Source organism: Rhipicephalus sanguineus, chromosome 3 (genome assembly GCF_013339695.2).
Source record: "Rhipicephalus sanguineus isolate Rsan-2018 chromosome 3, BIME_Rsan_1.4, whole genome shotgun sequence".
Taxonomy (NCBI): domain Eukaryota; kingdom Metazoa; phylum Arthropoda; class Arachnida; order Ixodida; family Ixodidae; genus Rhipicephalus; species Rhipicephalus sanguineus.
Window position 1 is genome coordinate 141,160,199 of NC_051178.1, and position 21,244 is coordinate 141,181,442.

The 21,244-nt window shown below is 43.8% G+C and overlaps 1 protein-coding gene across 1 annotated transcript; it reads right to left on the reverse strand.

Moving 5' to 3' along the window:
- Window positions 1-3,539: 3,539 nt before the first annotated feature.
- Window positions 3,540-21,020, reverse strand: LOC119387296 (dmX-like protein 1). The gene is made up of 15 exons (XM_037654636.2): window positions 20,460-21,020; window positions 20,033-20,158; window positions 19,047-19,118; window positions 18,879-18,957; window positions 17,497-17,707; window positions 15,980-16,089; window positions 15,388-15,523; window positions 14,513-14,698; window positions 12,908-13,086; window positions 11,528-11,791; window positions 10,793-10,968; window positions 9,872-9,984; window positions 9,173-9,461; window positions 6,976-7,126; window positions 3,540-3,869 (listed from the first exon to the last, which is right to left on the reverse strand). Exons 1-15 carry the CDS (start codon window positions 20,544-20,546, stop codon window positions 3,814-3,816), a joined length of 2,235 nt encoding a protein of 744 aa, XP_037510564.1. The 5' UTR covers window positions 20,547-21,020; the 3' UTR covers window positions 3,540-3,813.
- Between the last annotated feature and the right edge of the window lie 224 nt (window positions 21,021-21,244).

A 21,244-nucleotide genomic window follows, 5' to 3' on the forward strand; every position in this document is an offset into this window, starting at 1 on the left:
AAAGTGGTTGCCGACGACACTTTACACCATGATAGGCAAAGATGCCACTTCCTCCAGACCTCTCCTCTTTCAACTTCTGTGGAAGCCCAACTGATGTGGCGGACAAGGGTGTGCTCCCTTCAAGTCCGGAGTTCCAAATCTGCCTCGTAGACGTCGATATATAAGAACATCTGAAATTTTGGATGCTAAAATGCTTCGGCTTCCGATTTTTCGAACTCCCTGCCCAAATTTTAGGTCCAAAATAGCATTAATTGAGGCCCCACCTCTGCCACATCTTTCATCTCCATGTTGGAACCAGTGTTTTCTTGAGTTAATACATTTGCGACCGTAGCGAAGCTTGAAAGGCAGCTTTGCCGCAACGCGGGGGTGTGAGGTAAGGGGGCAATGAGTAAGGGGGGCAATACATACATACACCTCAAACTGAAAAATAAATACAAAAGAAACAATTGAGTAAGGGGGGCAATACAAATATACACCTCAAACTGGAAAAAAATACAAAAAAAACAATTGACTAAGGGGGGCAGTACATATATACACCTCAAACTGGAAAAAAATACAAAAGAAACAATTCCAAAATAATAAGTCATTGCCGATAGGTTAGAGCCGATTTTTATCTCTAGTGTTACAAACAAATATCAGATACAATGAACCAATTTATGGCCCCGATGCCACTTCGTTATGACTACGTTCGACTGTATAATGAACTCAATTCCTTGGGTAGACACTCTGTGCCAGTGTCCACACTTATGGTCCACCGACACCTACAGCAACAAGCTTGCATTGAGAAGTGCATTTGGGTGCTCACGTTTGTAGCATCTGCAATGGCGTCCAGTTCAACAATGCAGCCAGGGCGAGCCGTGGACTGGAGGCTGACTATGCGAAACTCCTCCTGAAGCCCTGTATGGTGCATCTCCATTCCCGATGATGTGGTGCTCGACAGGCTGATGGTCTGCAGCAGCAACAAGACACACGCTTCAACAACACACGACGAAACCTTGGACACTTCACTAACGCTCGGGAAAAAAAAATGTGCCATGACGACACCTCACGCTGGTCAGTTTGTGTTTCATGGCAAATGAGCAGAAAGTTTCAATGTGCTTTTCCTTTTAAAATTTCTTAGAACGTGAAATAATTTTTCAAAATTTTTTAAGCAGCTGTAAATAGAAATCAAGAATCTAGTCAGAGCTTTTTTTTTTGGAATACAGTGAAAGGACGAAAACTAATATCTACATCATAGCCTCTCAAACTGGGTTCCGTGGAACCCAAGGGTTCTGTGAAGGACAACTGCAGCATGTTGACTTTGTAATCAAAACTTGCAACGAGCGCTTTCATACGTGTAAGAGGCATCACTTTGTGCTGGCTGTGGGCTTACACGAGCATTTGGGCTTAGCCTTATGATTGGTGTATCGGTCGACGGCCATTTCGAAATGCGACTGGCATGCCTTCCTTTTTGTTTTGCAAAAAAATAAAACAGGCTTCTGTGCATCCGGCACTTCGTTTGCATGAACACATTGCTTATGGCACACAGTGCCTGAAGCATGCAGTGTATGGTCGTCGGGCCCTTTACGCGACTCAAGGAGCGACGCGGATGGGGGGGGGGGGGTATGTTGTGGAACCGCGAGTCTGCATTATCGGAGTTCCACATCAAGGCAATGGCTTTCGATATTAAAGATAACAGGCCAATGCGGGCTGTGTTAATACCATGATTGCGCGCATCGAAAAGTGTCATTGCCCCCCCCCCCCCCGCTTCCAATTGTATTCGTGCTACAGAAAAATTTAGGGGTTCCGCACCACTCTGGACAAGCCGTTGGGGATCCCCAAGGCCAGACAGTTTGATAACCCCCTAAACTATCCAAACTATCAATGAGAATGCATCCAAAGGGCTCTAGATACCCAACAAAAGTGATCGCAATATCGCATCGGTTAAATTGAATAGCCATTGGAGTATTCTACATCCAACATACCACATACAGTAAGTTATGACTTTTAAGCGACAAAAAGAAAAAAAAGTAGCCACTCTCTGCTAGCAGCGGGTCTGAGCTATTGCCCAGGTGCATGTAGCATTGCTTAATGTATAAGCGTGACATGCACAAAAACAGGCAGTAGAGGCAAAATTTTGCACGTTACAAACATACAAAGTAGAAGTCGTGAAGCTTACTGAAATCATTAACATTTTAAAGGGAGCTTGCAGATTTCTTTATATTGATATGTAGATTTATTATATAAAGACATTGCACCATAATCCTACGCCAACAATTTTACAAAGGCCATTGATGGGAACTTTGCATGCAACTGCACACATGGTAAAAAGAACGCATTCCATGCTTGCTGGCACCTGGGAGTTGCTTGTTGATCAAATCTTCACTAAAATATGATGTGTAATAAGATTGATACTTGGGTTAGTTGGCAGCAGTGCATATTTGAATGGCAGTGCAAAACCAAGACGTGACACGGGAAATAATTACAAAATACGGTGATCATTAGTGGCCAAAATATGCATTACAGCATGATGCAGCAAAAAGTGCTGCATATTAGTACTTCAACAGTGTGCTTGCCAACAGCAACCTATTTCCGTTGGTGCATTTTCTGAAGGTTTTCGAAGATGTAGAACACAAGTCACAAGTTGAAATGTTAAGTATATTGCCTCTTGCCTCCTGGAAGCCTTCAAGTAATTAATAAATACTATAGCAGGAAATGCGTTTTCTCACCTTAACAGTGTAACATTAATTGATTGGCATTGCTTTTTGTACTAGCACAAAATTATGATTGAAACCATATTTCTCAGTTTGCATTCTAGTGAGGTGATGCCCTTGTATTTATGTAAATGATAAGAACGTCTATAAATGTAATCACTCACATCAGCATTATCCTTCTGGCGAGCTGCTGCCAACACCTCGGCAAGGAGTGTGCGCGCATCTATCACAGCTTGGTACACTCGTAGCTGGAGACCATCCGAGGCCACAAAGCAGGCACTTGGCGAATTGGATATGCTGCCCAACGTCGTGCTGCACGGTTTCAGGTGAAAAAAGTGAACACCACAAATTAGCTTCTCCATTCAAAACACATCTTTAGACAAACATGCTGCATGCAAACATGTATTCGAGTGCGTAAGAATGTTCCTTAATTTTGTTCCTTCCTTAATCCATCCTTAACTATCCGAACTTATCAGAACTGATTTGCTATTCTGTGTCTGTGTTTTAAGTTGTAAAGTGATTTGGCCTTGCTCTGTGATATACTAGCCTCCCGTTCAAAACTCAGACGAACGACTGCCCTGCAAAGGCATTGTTCATGAATACAATCCTTGGACCAGGACAAATTTCACTTCAACTATGAAGCTTCCATTTTGAGAAACCGGTACGAGTTCCAGTTATAATAGTTAGTGCTACTCTCAAATGGACGGCAACATTTCCTTTATGAAGTTTTTTTCAACCTCGCAGACTTTCTCAGGACTTCACTTATCTCTCTAAGAAACTTTTGTGAACTTAAAAGGAAAAGAAGAAAAGGAACCTGGGAAGCAGTGTGGGCACCCAGGCGACGTTCGAGAAGGCAGATGGCTCGAGAGAGTTGATGCGTGCCAACTCGGCAACGCCACCAGACTTAGACAGGGGCCCCACAGACTCCACCTTCCAGAGGATGAGCTCACTGCAGAAGCCCTCCGTGGGTGCGGGGGCAGGTGCACTGTCACGCCGCCGCTTGTCGGAGTAATCTTGAGGCTGTGACTGTTCGTCCTCCTCGTCCAGGGGCTCCTTCCCTTTGGGCAGGTTGTGGTGCGACGTGGTCAACAGCAGCGGGAGCACGGGATGGCACGTGATGTCATTTATCCTGAACCGGTGTCCCGACACCCTCGCTGCATGGCCAATACTGAGCACCTGCAACAAATGAAGTTGAGTGAGGCTACAACGAAACCTTTCTTGCAAGTTAAAAAAAAAAGAGGAAGAAGAAGAGAAAGAGCAATTGGTGAAAGCAAGCGACCCAGTTGTGTTGTTCCTTTTATAATCACGTTTGTAAAGTGATATCAGACTTCAGTCACTCCACATCTCACATTTACATTAGGCTTTTGCGAATATTCGAGCAGTTCGAATATTCGAACGAATATTACAGAATTCGAATTCGCTTTGAAACAAATTTAAATTATTCTAAATTTCGAAGTATTCGAAATGAACAAATAGACTTCTAAACCGCATGTAACCTCCTGTAAAGGTGGTTTTGCTGCAGTGCAGAGGTGCTATGCCGAAAATACACCTTTCCAGGAAAAATCCGCACTGCCGCGAAGCCCCACTTCAAGGTTAAATGATCCAAGTACCCTGACATCGATTCATCATTTTTTTAAGTTTAAAAGCTTGTTACACCGGCTTATATGCTGTAAGTAAATTTTAAAACATAATGTATTTTACAGGTTATCACTTGCATTCTACCGAAAGTCAAATCCTGCTACTATTCAAAAGTTGCTTCCACTTCCCTTTGAAGCAGAAAGAATGACATTTGCACATGCCTTGTTTCCATTTGAAGCAGGTTAGTTGGGCCATGATAAATATGTTCATTTTTCTTTATAATATGTGATATATACTATTCGATCTTGATTCGAAATTCGACCAAATCGCTATTCGCTTCGAACCTAAAATTTACTATTCACACAAGCCTAATTTATATATATATCAAACATCACAGCGGGCTCACAAATTTAGCATGGAATATAATATATTAACAATTTTAGCACTGTTCACAGTGCACTGTTTGCAAGCACTGGTAATTACCCTCAGCTAGAATTGCGGAATGTTTACGCATTAGGTTCAACGTAGAGTTTAATAGGCCTCCAACGCTCAAGTTTGCGCAGCGCCGTCCACCGCCCCAGCGGAGAGAGGGGAAATCTCCGGTAGCTCGGACGGGTCGCTCTTGCTTGGTTTTCCCACTGCGCGCGCGGAGAACGTGCTCCTCGGGGCTCTTAGCTCTCATTTTTCACGCTATGGGTGCCGTTCCTTCGTCGTACTCGAAAGCAGGCACGCAGTCCTGCTGCATTGTGAACTGTCACAAACGTTTAAAAATGACGAAGGGCCGAAAACTGCCCGTCAAGTTCTACCGTTTCCAATGCAAGCAGTGCGAGGAGCAGAGGTGTCAAGAGTGGATTATGGCACTTCGCCGCGATGCTTTCGCGGTCTTGTCACCTTGAAGCAATTTTTGTCGTACACAGTATTACGAACTATTAACGGGGAGAAACGCGATGATCGTGCTCATTTGAAAGGGAAGTGCGTTTGTGAACTGAAGCTACAACAAATAGACAGCCGCTGTACGTTTCGAGATTGCGCGCTGGCTTTCCGAGTCAACCATTTGTACTGTGACAGCAGCATGTGACAGCATGTTGGCTTAATACACCACAGTTTAAATAACGTACCGTGAGTACTAAGTGTTTAATTCAGCTGATTGCGGTACATTTCCCGTCGCGCTCCCTGTAAACAGAATGAAGCTGCATGTTTGCACTGAGCGTTTATATTGGACTTGCATGCGACACGCCGTGATTGCTTAGCAGGCTGAAGTGTTGCGCTGCTAAGATCGTGGTCATGGGTTCGATTCACGCATACGGCAGCTGCATTTCGATGAGAGCGAAATGCAGTAACAACGGCGTACTTAGATTTACGTACACGTTAAATAACCCCAGGTGGCCGAAATTAATCCGAAGTCCCCCAGCAAGGCGGCAATTAAATTTTCTATGGCTTCGCGAATTCAGATGCGGTTATCATTGGGCACAAATCTCGGCATAATCATAAACATGCGTAATTCCAGTGGGTATTGTATAGTATCAGGGGCGTAGCGAGAAATTTTTTTCGGGGGGGGGGGGGGGGGGGTCCAACCATACTTTATGTTCGTGCGTGCGTTTGTATGTGTGCGTGTACATATACCCAAGCAAAATTGAAAACTTTCGAGGAGGGTTTGAACCCCCCCTCCCTGGCTACGCCCCCGTATAGTATGATGCTGACCAAGCGAGCTGTCGAAACAACCAAAGCGACGTTAGAATAAGCGAACACGGTGCGTGATCAGGCGTCGATATTATTCGAAATGAAACACGCCTCTGCAAGAAACATGCATGGTCGAAGTGGGCATGTTTTTTTTTTTTTTGCGCATATCATTATGCTGTCAAAGGGAGCTCTAAAAAAAATCCAAGGTGACATTAAACTTGCGATCCGACGTTGTTATCATTCGATGCAAAGCTCGGCAAAAGTGAAACTCCCACGAAACTGAACACTGCGCATTGCGATGCAGCCAGTGACTCAACAGGACAGATGTAAATTTATGCTCTTCACACTGAGCTCATAATAAATTTAAAGCCGCACGACAAACTTGGCATCCCTGCGATCGAAAAGTTATCAATAGAAAACGCACGCGAAAGCGTGCTAGATGTTTGCTGACAGCTCCGAGTAGACACGACTGCCGCAACGAATGTGCTTTTTACCGGTAACATAATTACAGAACATGTCAAAGAAATGTGCCCGTTCAGCATCGGCACGCACGTAGCGCTCGCACAAACAGCATCGCCCTTGACGACCTGCTCGGTCCCGAAAAGGTGGTCGATCAACCGTCCTCCTCTGGTGAGATTCCCACCGTGAAAACGTTTTTTCCATCTCTGGGATCTTTCTAAACCTTCAGAGGAAGCGACACGTGAAGCTGCACGTGCACGGCGAGCAGAGAACAGCGCGTGCAGGATGCGGGAACGTGCTGAGACAGCGCAGTCAAAAGGCAGGCGCGGAGAGGGGAGCGACCGGTTTTTGCTAGAAAGGCGGCGAAACGCGTGCGACGCAGCGCCCCCTGGCCGAGCTTGGGAGGCCTATACCTTCTAACTGTCAAAATTACTCAAAAACCATCAACTGACCAATATCAGGTTAATGGAAGTGAATCCTATGAGTTTAACCTTTTTATGGATGGTGAAACCACAAGACAACGTTTATGTGCCAATACAAAATTGCTGCAGCACACTTTACGTACGTGGGTGAAGTGGGACTCTTCGCTGAATGTAAGGTGCCACAGGTTGAGTGAGCCATTGTTGTGCTTGGACAGCATGCACACACTCGGTGTGGGGGGCAGCTTGGCAGCAAAAGGGGCGCAGCTTGTCTTCTGCATCTTCGTTTTCATCGGCCTGCCGAGAGGTTGTGTAAATGCGCCACTGCCAAGGCACAGCAATCCCATAAAGTGGCCAAGAATAGACTAAGGTTCTTTTTTTTAACTATTTTGTGACCATGGAAAAATTGGCCACATTTCATATGTTTTAGTAATTGGTATTTTTTGTTATGAATATTATGACAGACACAGGCATAATATTACATATCAATAGTACTTTTAATGGTATTACTTCCAAAATTCATATTAAGGTATAATATGCAAGAATATTTATGAAAAACAATATTTATTGAACATTGCATAGAACATTTTTAATGTTATGCCCCCAACATGAAAGAAAAAAAGAAACGAAAAATAATCTGAGATATACAAAATATTTGCTCAACAGCTTTTTATACTAGAGGAAAGTTTGAATGATGTAGCTCAAAAAGCGTATGAGTTACAAATTCTTTTTGTCTGCCCAGTGAAAACTGCATTATTCCATCAAGTTACACGGTTATATTTTTTCCCTCTACAAATTTTTCAAGCACCACAATACAATAAACAAAATTGAGAAGAGGAATAAATTTGCTATTGAGCCATATGTATTTTAGCAAATTATGCTAAATAGCAGCACAGAAAAAAATCAGATACCAAAAGGTAGCACTGATCACGGCACCAAAACATCCTAAAGCATGGCTTCACTGCACACAATAAAAATATTCTAAACTTGTAAGCTAAAAAAAAAGTCTTCGCATTTCAATGTCTGACATTATTGAAATAGGTTGAACCATGTCTGAAAGCTCTAAGCTGTAAAAAAATTTCTTTTTCTAAGGTTGGTGTGCCACTGGGCATAACAGGCGTTACAAGTGGCATTTGTCCAGTTAACAAGTTTCTTGTCCTCTTGGCACATTTTGTATTTTCTCTGCTTCGTCAAGCGGTAGGACTATGTTTTGCATGTACTTGTTTTTGTGGAGGTGTAGTCGTTGAAGCTCGACGATGCCCATATAGATTAGTGAACAAATGAAATTCACCATCCATGCAGACGTGACCATTTCCGAAGAACCATAATTTTTGGCATAAGACTGCTTCTACAGAATTCGCAACCACACACACTCATTTTTGTTAACACAAATCCTATTTATTACTTCCAAGGTGAAAAGGATGCCCAAAACGCCGATTTTCCTTGTGACACATATTGCTTCACTGTGCAACACTACTCTGAGGTCACGGCCGGGTAGCCTTCTTGGGCTGAACATTCCTCTCTATACTGGATGAAGGCTATGTCACCAAATTTTTACAATATACTGTTGAGACACTACAAATAAAAGATACAATAGTACCAACATCCTCACGACATTTCAATCAGAGTGAAAAATCAATGTGCCAGAAAGCATAACGTAATGATCAACACCTGACTATGATCGGGCTCGTTCTACGATTTTTTATCAATCAACTATATTTCCATGATTTGACATCAACCTCGGAGTCACTTCTGTTAGAAACAGCAGAAAAATCACTTGCGGACGCAACAGAATTGTCCAAGGAACAACGTTTCTGAGAGGGTCTCGCTACCGTTTCGTCTGCCATTTTCGCAAACAAACCAAGCGAACCGGTATCTTTGAGTCGCTGTTAAAAATCACTGCCACTCGGGAAAAAAACTAACTATTCAGGAAGCGAAACATTAGTGTTTACAGAATGTGCTAGATGGTGCAACTAGTTGATAGGAGCGCCTGTGCTTTTAAATTCTTGTTCGACACATTCGGGTGACCGGTGACCCACGTTCTAGAGGCGCGGTCACGAAAGAGTTAATGTCTCTCTGGAAGCACGCACAGTCCGCAAGAATCAGAACGTGACATCAATTTTTTTAGTATAACGAGTGGGATGAGGAATTACCTGAGATAACCACATCATGTCACAACAAATCTGGCCACTAAAGGTAATGCTAGCTCTGATGTAAGTACTCGTGTAAAATTACGCCAACATGACATGAACTGAAGACGGTGAAAACGAAAGTATGTGCATTACTTAGCCCTAAATTATCGAATTTCAATCCATGAGCACCACACAGAATGTCACTTCTGACCTGCTGCGCAGATCCCTGTTGTGCGGAAGAAGGTTGCGCAGACCCTTGCTGGGGTGGAACCACCAAGGTGACAGGGGCAACGGGTGTGAGGGGGCTAGGCAGGGCCCATGCTCCCAGCCCAGACAGGACGGTGCGCAGGTCAAGACCAGCCGTCGGCAGGTAGAGGGCCAGGTGGTGCGACAGTGTGGCTGCATCCCCCAGAGGAATGGCAGCCGGAATGCGCGACGAGAAGCTCACCAGGGCCTGGCGAAACGACCCGGGACTGCACTCATCCAGCCAGTCAACCAGCCTACATGCCAGGGAGGAAAACAAAGCAGGGTGCCGTCCAGTAGATGTCTCAATGAACGAAAGCGTGCAGAATGTGGACCAAGTTCACTTGATATTTATTTGACACGACAATCCACATCCTCTTCTTGAAAAATTTCAAGCATACTGGCCGCGCCAGAACCTGCGAACAATACGAGGAGACTACACAGGCTGAAACTGTCGTGAAATAAGGAGAAATCGGTTAAAGGTCCCGTAACTTGCCCTTTTATAGTACGTCTGGTACACAAAGAATGAGTATTACTGACAGTCGAATGTGCCATGATCAAGTCCAAATCTTGCCTGTGCACAAGTGTGCCGACAAAAACTGAACATCAGAAAGCACACAAATGACGTCTACTACTGAACTACCCAACCAGTGGGCGAGGTGCTCACCAAACAAGGAAGCTCCCATCGACTGGATGAATGCTGAACAGCAGGTCGGGGCTCTGGTGCCACTCGCGCAAAAGTGACTCGATCTTGTGGTCCAGGGCATTTCCCAGCGATTGCTACAGAGACAGAGAGATGCACGGAGTGCACGCAGCGTTGTTAGTACGCTTTTTCACTTAGGCAACACAGTATAAAGACTGAATTCTACTCAAGGCAAAAATACTTTCTTCTTTTTCCATCTACCAAGAGTTCTTCTAATCAATACAATGTTCGTGATCGTCACACATACGTGGTGCCCAAGTCAGAAAACTGTTTTGCAAAGTGCTCCTTACTTTTCTTTGATAGCTATATCTACAAGATGCAAAACTAGTTATGGTTAACACTGGTATAACTGGCAGGAAGCTAACTATCAGACATAAACAAAACACCATCTTTAACACAACGGTCAGTTTATGATGATAACAATCCTAATTTGTTTTACAGGAATGCCCAAAGTCTATGGCCTTTCTGAAAAAACTTTATATATATAATGCCCAAGAAAGCTAAAAAAAGTATGACACTCTAGCACATAGTCATTAACTAGGAGATGTCAATTACTTTAATTCTAATTTTCGCACTCTGATGAACTTATTCACAAGGGCGGTAATTTGGGCTAGTTGGTTGTTTATGACTGTCAAAAGAGTGCATGAACAGATGAACAATAATTGACTCGGCGCGCACATGCCCCTTTCTGTTCGTCCACTCTTTATGCGCTGTTTTGACAATGATGAATCTGATAGTATACGGCCTTTCTATCATTCCTTTCTTTTAAAGACGTGTTTCATTTTTCACACTGCTCCCTAACTTACACAGCCTGCCAAGCTGCGCAGTACTGCATGTCTGCCATACAGGACAACATAGGAAAGGAAATGGCCTTCCTTTCCATACCTCTACGTTCTTGCCAGATGCCTCAGTGGCTAAAGATGCCGAGGACGATGCTGGCGAGAAGGCCTTGGCAGACTGGGAACCTGGCACTGCATCCTCGGCTGCTGCTGTCGTGGTTGTCACGCTTCCGAGCCTCAGTGACTTCAGCCCTGATCTACCTTGCCAGCTGGTTTTGGTGGCTGCAGAGAATGGTCACAACATGTTGACAGTCACTGAGGCAAGTAACACAGTCCTTTTGCAAACCAAATGTGTATATATGTGGCATGCACATGTACACGCATACACACACATTCATGCCAATGTGCACAATAACCTACGTTTTTATTCTGTGAGTTCAAAAAGGTCGTTTGGAAATTACAGCTACTATGTCTTTACTCGGTTTGCTACAAGATTGCATTTTTTAGTCCACGATGTTCAGCAGAGCACTACATCAGAATTAATCATTTTTTACCTCAATTATCTGAACTTTTAGCTGCTTTCAGGCAGTAAACACAGTCCACAATTCTGAAGCAGCTTGCTTTCACAGTGCATGTAAAGTATTACTACTTTTCAGGGCAGCCAAAGATGCCAAGTACTTATGTCAACACAGACTGACAAAAAAAAAATAATTGATGCTGCAACATCTGTGCAACATCAAGTTAACAATAAGCTGTAAACCTTCTTTTTCAATAGCATAGAGAAAGCACAGTAAATGTCTTTCCTCCCTACATGCATGCTGACACCGAAATGGCTACAGACCACCGGCTGCCTCAGGATCCTCTGGCTCATTGCTGTCTTCCTGGTTTTCTTCGGCATCTGCCTCTTCGGCAGCCTTGCGTTGTGCCGCCAGCTGCTGACGCTGGTGCTCCCGCCGTGCCTGCAGGGCCTTCAGGCTCAGCTCCTGGATCAGTTGCTCTGTGGCACTGCTGAACGACATCTCCTTGTTGTTGAGCCAGTGAAGCACAAAGTTGGGCTCCTGGCCTCCTGATGCAGCTCCACTCATGCTTGGCACCAGCGGGATGTCTGTGGCAGGGCCATCATATTCGTACATTCAACCAGGCAAAACACACCGTTTGCTAAAATTCTAACATTACAATTACTTTGTGTTTTTGACTGTAAAGAAAAAAAAATATCTTTTTAAGACAAAAGCTGTACATGATTGGTTAGTAACAGTTGAAAAGTCCCTCTGTGTTGGCTACAGCGACATTTCTTGTTCAATGACTACTCATCGCTTCATGCGCTCCACTTTTTCCTGATCTTTTGTCTTCCTATAATTAGTATTGATTATGCATCTTGTCTTTCTGCCAATTTGTAGACTTCATTGTCTACTATCATGTGCAAGAAGTTCAGCGGAGTCAGTACTGCAGTGTTGCACTTGCTTGTCATCGTGTCCAAAATGCTCACTCATCACGCCAAAGACAATTGTTACTTACCCTGTGCTCAAGAGCACATGTATAAATTGCTTGGTTGTAAAATGAACGCGAAATGATAGCAAATGAACTTGGGTGAATCGGTGCGCACAGTTTACCTTCATACAAATCTGACGGACAAAAATACACGAAGCAGTACTGTCTTTATTGGTGGTAAATGATAGCCAGTTTGGCATCCTCAGAATCGCTGTCTTCTTGGATGAAATTAATTTTTCACCGTTTAAAGATGGACTGCATTGCAACCTGAGAGAACCAAGGACTGCACTTCGTAAGTTCCAAGAACATTTACCGCGTCGCAGTAGCCTAATGTGAAGAATTGCTTCAAAACACCTATGACGTCAAATTTGGGTACCACTGCTGGGTTTCTGACACGAAATTCGGAAATTGGAACTTTGACCTTTGATTGCACACTTATTAGTCGAGCTACAACTATGAAATTAACAACAACACACTTGAGAAAGACTGATTTTTCAATCTGACTTGATTTGGTGTTTATCTTAAGCACCCACATCTTCAGCTCCCTTGAGAAGCAATTTTGGGCGATCCTCTAAGAAGTCAGTATTTTAGGTCATGAAGCTGCGATAAAGCCCCTGGTGACACTGCGTGATGCAATGTAGGCTCTTCTCACCACTTGTCACACAGAAGACGAGGGAAAAGGTAACTGAAGATAACTACTCAGAGGCCACAAAAAACCTCCGCCAAAGATTACCAGTCTCCGCATTGATGCTGGCTGCCAGATGAAAATGGAGGCCTGGTGCCACGCCAGAGCCTTGGAGTCCAAAGCTATGAAAGTCGTGCACGCTGTATGTGCTGGGAAGTGAGGGGATCGTCTCCCGAGCTTCCTTTCCACTTTGCGCTGCCTGCCGCCTTTGGTATTCATTCAGGGATCTGCAATGAAAGACATTGACATCTAGGTTAGAGTTGCCTGCTTCTTGAAGCTAAATAAAAAATAAATGCATAATAATAATAATATCTGGGGTTTAACATCCCAAAACCACGATATGATTATGAGAGACGCCCTAGTGGAGGGCTCCGGAATTTTTGACCACCTGGGGTTCTTTAACATGCGCCTAAATCTAAGTACACGGGCTCAAACATTTTCACCTCCATCAAAAATACAGCCGCCGCGGCCGGGATTCGATCCCGCGACCTTCGGGTCAGCAGTCGAGCGCCATAACCACTAGACCACCACGGCGGGGAAAATAAATGCATGTAGTGTATTGCTGTCATTCATGCGAGGACAATGCAGATGCTCAATGTACGAGCAACACAAGCGTAATGCTGATGAAGTGGATCCTGGCTGCAGCAAGTTGTCTTATGCATACAACTACTCAATTTACCCAAAGACGTCAATACACCTCGTAGCACTTGGGTCAATGCAAAAAATTCGGCATAGGCTGCTACTCGCTGACTGCTTCGCATGAAATCAACTCCCCCAATGCATGGAATCTTCCCGACTTTGTTTAACTGAGACCTTCAGTCTGCATTATTCTTCCAAATAAGTCAGAAAAAATACTCAGAAACGATATCCTGTAACTTCCTGCGAATATCCTGCAAAGCTGGCACAACAAAATCTGAGCAGCCAAGAAAGACAAAGCCAAGAAAAATTGCATTCGTGGCTGATTCCACCTTCTTTAGTGACTGTTTAGGTTACAACAAACATGCTTAGCACTATGCCCCTTCCAACATGCTCTATTTAAAATGACCAATGAAACCAAAGGCCAGTGATATCCATTTGTGTAATTGGTTTCTCTATGCCAACTGAAGGAAGGGAGACAGTAGTGTCAAGATTTCAATGAGCTTTATTTTAACTCGTTGTTGCAAGCACTTCGGTAAATGCAGAGGTGAGAGAGTATCAGAGGAATACAGAGTGAAAAAAAAAATGAACAGACATGCTACAATTTCATATGCTGCCTTGAAAGACTGAGCTCCTAAAGAACAAGTTTTGGGCTCAACTTGAAGTTCAAGCTTCGCAGTGTGTTTAAAAATTAATAACTATATTTATTTCTCATCAACACAGGCCCGTAGAGGGAATTAACACTTTACGTGGGTCTCGCACATCGGGCATTAATAGTTGCATGTAAGGGTCGAGATTCACAAGAAAATGAATCAGTAGCTCACGTGATGCTAAGTAGAGATTACCAATGCTTGACAAACGAACAGAAGGAAAATGCATTAAAAGGATTGCACAGAATCAGGCACAGTGGCAAGCAGAAATTACCATGAGTTCGGCTGGATCAGGAAAGGAAGTAGCAAGAGAAAGCTGGGAGACAACGACAACAATGAAAGTTGGACGGCCTAAACAGCCACTTACTTCATGTGCCGAAGCTTTTGGAGGATGCGTTGGCGGTGGCGCTGAGTCTGCAGTCGTGGTGTCTGATTGGCAAGTGCTTCGATCTGCTGCACATTGATCAGCCCATCCTCGGGAAGCAAGGTCTGAACCCAGAGCCGGCAGATGTTGTCTCGACATGACGTGACCAGCATGTTTGCAACTGAACCTCTGCAGAACATAAAGGAGACAAAAGAAATTATGCAACATAGTATAATGTACCAGCATTACATACTATACTGAAAATGTCTTGCTACTACCTATCCCATGGAATAATATGATCTACACCAGAAAGGAGCAAATGGACAAAGTGTCGCAACAATCAAAGGGCATGCTATTTGCCGATTCATGATGAAATGCAGTTATAGCAGAATGCAACACGTAAACTTGACAGCTTCACATTCAGTGTGTACTTACAACAGTCATGAATCAAAAGAATTGCATCAGTTGTGGTCATTAAACTAAACAAACCACTTATTGCATAAGCTTCTGTAACACTACTGTAAGACACCTTACAGATCTGCAAATACACTGTCATAAAAAACCTTAAATAGCTAAATATGCCTTGAAGTATTTGGGTGACATTTATTTCTCCTCCAAATGGTTCTTCCCCATGTTACGACTACTTTGAGCAGTTTGTGAAAATATACAGAAAAAGTATAATTACCAGTAAAAGTTATCAAAGGATTTTGGTAACCATACCCTGCTGTTAAGCTTTTCATAGTATAGTAACAAGAATTTATTCAAAAGAGGTTAAAATTATTGTACATTTATCATCCCAACATGTAATCTGCATGGAATAATGGGTTAACAGCAATCAATACTTTGCCATGAAGAAAAGGAAGAAAACTCTAACTTGCCGGGGCATAAACTTGCTGGTCTTGCGCCACGATAGTCCTGTCACGGCTCGTGGGTGGGCCGCATATACAAAGCCAAAGGTACAGCCACGATCCATTTGCTGTGCAGACACTCTGGCATTCCCACCAGGGTCAGACACTGCGAATGCGAACAAAGACAGTTAGGTACCAAAGCCAAAAGAAGTGCTGCACTATTTATTTACCTATTTACATATACTGCCATCTCATTGCGAGACATTGCAGGGGTGGGTACAGAAGTTGCTTGCAAATCAGGCATAACATTAAACAAATTAGCATAACATAACAAAACATAAATCAATTGATACACTACAGTGGGCATACTATTACTGGCTTTAGAAAGGAAAACCAACATGCACTAATAAGATGCAAATGCTATTCAACGCAACATATATCAGTGGTGACCAAAAAATATCATGAAAGTAATTGCATCAGTCATTTAAACACAAGTTGTAGGCAACGAAATTAAACGGGTTTGCACGATTACCCCAGCCTCTATCTGCTCAATGAAAAGCTTCTCGTTATTATCGCAATGCACTGTGTATTCAGTTGTTTAAAGGCCGACACACAGACTCACCTTTATGCTGACTGTTATGCCAAATTTTCACTAAACGGTCACATTTTCCTGCAGATGCGAACAGTGTGCCGTCTGGTGAGAAACGTAGGAAGCTGACGGGTTGGGATGTCCTGCAGAGCACAAAAGTAAACATTTCATTAATGAAAAATTGGGGGACCCTTAAGCTTCGCCTTTAAGAGTTGAACGCAATAGCGAAATCCGGCCCCTAGTGCCGCACTTCAACCACTAAGTGCATACTTATTAATGTGTTTTGTTACACACACACACGCGCGCGCGCGCACACACACACACACACACACACACACACACACGCACGCACGCACACGCGCGCGCGCGCGCGAATGGCACAGGTTTTTGATCTAAAGCAAGAGTCGCGTGGCCTCTAAGATACACGCCGCGCGCTCGCCATCTCGGAGGCCATGAAGAGTCTCACAATGCCTCACAGATGGCAGCACATTATCTAGCGTTTGCTGTTTGCTTGTTGATATGTTTTCCGCTAGATGGACATAGTTGTCCATCTTTAAAGCTGTTTAAAAGTTCATGTGTGTTTTTAGCGGCGATGGCTGCACTATCCCGGCCTTTTTCGACGTAGTTTGATGGTCTCCCAAATGCGCCTACAAATCGCCGAATGGGCTCGTTTTCGTCGTGACACCTGTCGAACAAAATGCGTTAAGGAGACTCCTTCCACTACATAGCATTTATGTAGTGTTTTTTTTTTTCCGAAGTAGCTGCAAGTAACCTCGTGGCTTCGTGGTAGGACAGCTGCTTGCCACGCGAACGGCCCGGGTTCGATCCTCAATGAAACCGAAATTGTTATTCTTTATTTTATTTGCTGCTTTCTCGATTTTTCGCTCACGGTCGATTTTTCGCTCACAACCAACGGTGCCGACACCGACAACGGAATTTCTGCGACACGAGCTCTCTAACGCTATCGCGTTAAAACAGTATGTCGATTATAAGGTGTGTTACACATGTACGCACCACACTATGACGTGCACAAAGTCTAAGGAACCAAAGGAAACATGGCAGGCACAACTCTAGATGCCGTGACAGCCAACAAATATCAAATATGCATTTCCATGGGTGTGCACTTCACAAATGTTGCTTCTATAATTACAATTTTAACAAAGTTTTCAGTAATTAGTCCTCTTCTAAGTGCCTGCAATGCCATTAATGTCATTGCAGACATACCAAACCTAGCGAAAGTGAAATTTGGCCTTTACTTTTCCTTCTAATGGGACTGCTTCTTGATACAAAGGCATGAAACTGACACACTTATTAACCTAAAACCAATTTGTCCCTGGAGGGGATATAAAAGGCCCTGCAATGCAACTTTAGGCAGCTTTACGCTCTGGGCAGCTAGTGTTTGGAGGTGCAAACCGGCTGGTGCAAGAAAGAGTGCATGATGAGTGCGCACAAATGTAGGCACGGCGTGGAGGCTTTGACTTTGCAAAGTTGTTTGCCTGTGCTATTTCCGAAACTCCCTACTACAGCAGCAAACAAGGGAAGACCGAGACCTGCAGTGCCATATGCAGTCCCACGAAGTATCCTCGTCAGGGAGCGAAGGAGCCACCTCGTCGCTTCCTAATTGGAAGGAGACACCAGAATGGCTGGCCGATTGCGGCTGGCCTGCCTTGGCAGTGTCGTCCCCAGACTTGGCATTGATTTCTGGTCTCATGGTGCATTTCCACATCTGTATCCACTCGCCACCGGTCAGTAGCCGAGTGCCTGCAATAATGTCAGCAAAACTGCAGCTCCATCCTGCAAGGTCTTCTATGATCCAATTTAAAGCCATGAAAAGCAAAATCAAATAAAATGAAAGGCAAAACAAAAAAACCAGCTTTAAAAGCGTCTATCAAGTACAAAAGTGAGCAATAAGACAGGGAAAGAGTTCGTTATTAAGCAACAATCATGACGCATAGATTCAAATCTGTCATGTTAATATGTAAGAAGTCACTTTATTGCTTAATATTAAGTTTCACTGAATATCTTTATGTTGGGCAAGACTGTTACGGTGGCTATGGCCTCTTGAAAGCAGGTTGTGTGTTTCCTATCGTATGAATGGAGGAGATTCACAAGTTATTTTTTCATAGAACCGTAACAGTTACTACATAGACCAAATCTCTCAACCTTCTATCTGGCGTGCTGTTAAGCCAGGTTCATCCAACAATGCTACTAAAGTTATTCTCCTCTTCGTGCTTCACCAGCTGGGCTTGGTGCAATCCAAGCTATGGTCTAATTGTGAGGCGCGCCATAATTTATTAATTTTTACCACATGGACTTCTACAATGTGCTTAATCTTAAATGTTAGCAAATGAGTGTTTTTGAATGTTTCCGCCATCTAAGCACTGCCGCTTTGACAAGGCTCAAACCGTACCTTGAGCTCAGCAGTGTAATAACCACCAGGCAGTACGGCAATTCTTAAGGGTGGCACTTTGCCTACCTTACCAGAGCAATTTGTGGTTGCAAGCGGTGAATAAGAAAGAAATATAATCAAGCAACAGAAATTCCTGTGCCATATCTACTCTGGTCATACTTTCCACCCTGGTGATAGTGAGATGAAGATGAGGAGAGACACGGCTCACACCACTGTACGAGTCAAGAAGTATTCAAGAATTCTTTTGAGATGACATGTATTTTGCCTTCATTGATAAACTATCGGTTTGTAACTCGACACAATCACTGTCAAAGCTGAAGCATATAAATATCAGAGAAATTCCAGTTTATGACCTGCCTGGTTTTCAGATGCAGTTATAATGAGCTTTTCTAATTAGAATGACTTCATGATAAATTAAATTAAAGCAAGGAAACTAGACTATAAGCAAATACACATACAGAACGTTTCCCAACACGATATGTTTCTTGTCAAATGCTGGCAAGGTACACAAGTGTTTCTTACCTTCTAAATTCCAAGAAAGCACAGATACAGAGTAGTCCATTTGTATTGTGGCTGTCTGAATCCATTTGTAGTCCAATTTCTAGGCACAACAAGATAAAATATGGACAAAGTCAAAGTGACAATGCACAGCATGGATTGGGCGTTCAGACAGACTGGAAAATCACTTACGTGAGATGATGTTTGTTGAAGAAGTGGTGACGGTTCAAATATAGCTACTTGCTTTCCATATGCAGCTGCAATCTGGTTAGGAATGCATGTATGTAAGGATGAGATTGCCAGGCACACCACTGAAGTTTGGAATTCCACGTACTGGCTAACTATTCAATATGTTGTGAAGAGCGGCTACTTTGTGTGCAATGTGCACCGACTTATATATGAATGTTTAGTGTTATCCAGGTGTTATCCACAAACATTACTTTGCCTGTATGAAATAAAAGTCATTTTTCCATAGACTGCAGTGCATAAGTCCACATATTCTTGCATGGCATACCAAGTTACATTGCCAACATAATCAGCTGGCTTTTAAAATGTGCAAGGTTGCGGTTAAGTGGGCTGCATAGTGCAAGGATTATTGGAGTAACAAAATGAGGCTGGGATGCAAACAGGTCGAGGACCAGACATTATGAAGCACTGGCAACTTTGTTTTGTCAGGTTTGTTTCCTAAGGGTCTCGCCGTTGCGTTGCTTTCCAAATAAGATCACTCAAGTGCCTAAGGTGGCAAAATGAAATTTACTGATGAGACCTTTGCAGGCTACTGCATAGTGATGCATGCACACTGATACGAGTGGCCACTGCTCAATACAGCCTTAATAAAACTTAAGTATGCTTCCAGATGGAAATACTCAACTCTCATTGAATTTAAATAAATCATTGGTGACCCTAAACTTTTTTTATACCCTGATACAATTTATATAGTAATAGATTGCCCAAATTATTATACGTAATGGAAACCGATACATTCGCTCACACTAGAAGGTTCCTAAGTAATGTTTATTCATGGTCAGATAATATACAGGTAAGCTAGCTGGCGCGAGAAACTAGAATTCAGCGTAGCGGTCAACAAAACGCGATCGTCTGAAATTATGTGCGGAAATCATGCTTCCCACGCGAAAAAAAAAGAACTAGACATGAACTCAACTTGACACTAGACGTACCTTCCCAATATCAGTTGAGCAGTCTATGCAGGAAACTTGCACGTTCCCATGACAGACACCAGGTATGATCTGCACTCTCTCGAAGTTTCGTGCCAATATCACAATGTTACATCCTGCGCCGTAGACCTTTAAATGAGAAGAAAACGTCGGTTCATGCCTGCCGGTTGCGTAAAGGTACTGTAATCGCAGTAAAGCGAAGCTTACGACTGGTTTCGACATTATTGACGAGATTATTGTGTTAACACTGTCCGATCGGAAATGGAAAACGTAAAATCAAATGGAAGCACCGATGATAACCAGAAAGCCACATAAGGGTCGAATACATCGGTGTAGAGTTCTTACACCAGTCGCGGTTATAAAACTACCATTGAACGCTTTTATCTCGGTATCATTGAGTTGCTAAGTGCGTGTTAAGGATGTTGCTTACTGTGAAGGGAACGCCTTCGACGCTGCCGACAGAGTAGCAGTGGTCTCCAGCATTAACTGCTCCGGTGAGCACTTGGTGAAGGTTCATAGCTGTGGAACTACGGTTTTCGTCGATGCAGCCTTCACGCAATCAGAAGCCCCGGCACGCCCCCGCGAACACCAGTTTCGTTCAGTGGCGAAGCAGCGGCTTCCAGTTCGTGCCCAGCCGGATCGCCCAAAGTCTGATCGCAGTTCAAACAATGCACCAGATCCTGGTACGCCAGAAAAAGCGATAAGTCGGCACCGATAGCGCCACAAGACAGCACATCACCTTGTGATCGGCGCTAGCTCTAGGCCTAGACTGCGGCACTCTGCCGACGGCACTCACACCGCGTCAACAAATAACCGGATCGTCCCAAAAATGAGACCTAGGAAAAGCACCAAGCTCCTTTCAGCCATTGAGGAGCCACTATCATTCATAGGGCGGTCGGAATGCCGCAAAAAGGGATTCCATTGCCGCACTGGAAGGGAATCGCGGCGGCGAACTGCAGCACGCGATGGCACACAACCGCGAGCAGACGCATGCCAGGCTTGCAGTCGTTCTTCATTCCGTGTGTAGGTGGCGGAAGCAGCGCTCACACGAAGCTGTCAAATATTTGAACACTCTGAAATGGCGCGCTGTCTTGTGCGATGCGTGTGAGAGGTCTTGGGAAGTTTGTAAATGCTCCTTGTAGTGCACAACATAGGTCGGCAAACTCACTCATGAGTCGGCTCACTCAGACTCACTCAGACTCGGTTTGGGCCGTG

Excerpts from the sequence above, each read along its gene's own strand:
- LOC119387296 (XM_037654636.2), bottom strand. The coding sequence starts at position 20,546 with ATGAACCTTCACCAAGTGCTCACCGGAGCAGTTAATGCTGGAGACCAC. Across the intron at positions 15,524-15,979 it reads GCATAACAGTCAGCATAAAG|TGTCTGACCCTGGTGGGAAT; the intron begins GTGAGTCTGTGT and ends TCGCATTCGCAG. Across the intron at positions 11,792-12,907 it reads CAGCATCAATGCGGAGACTG|ACATCCCGCTGGTGCCAAGC; the intron begins GTAATCTTTGGC and ends GCCCTGCCACAG.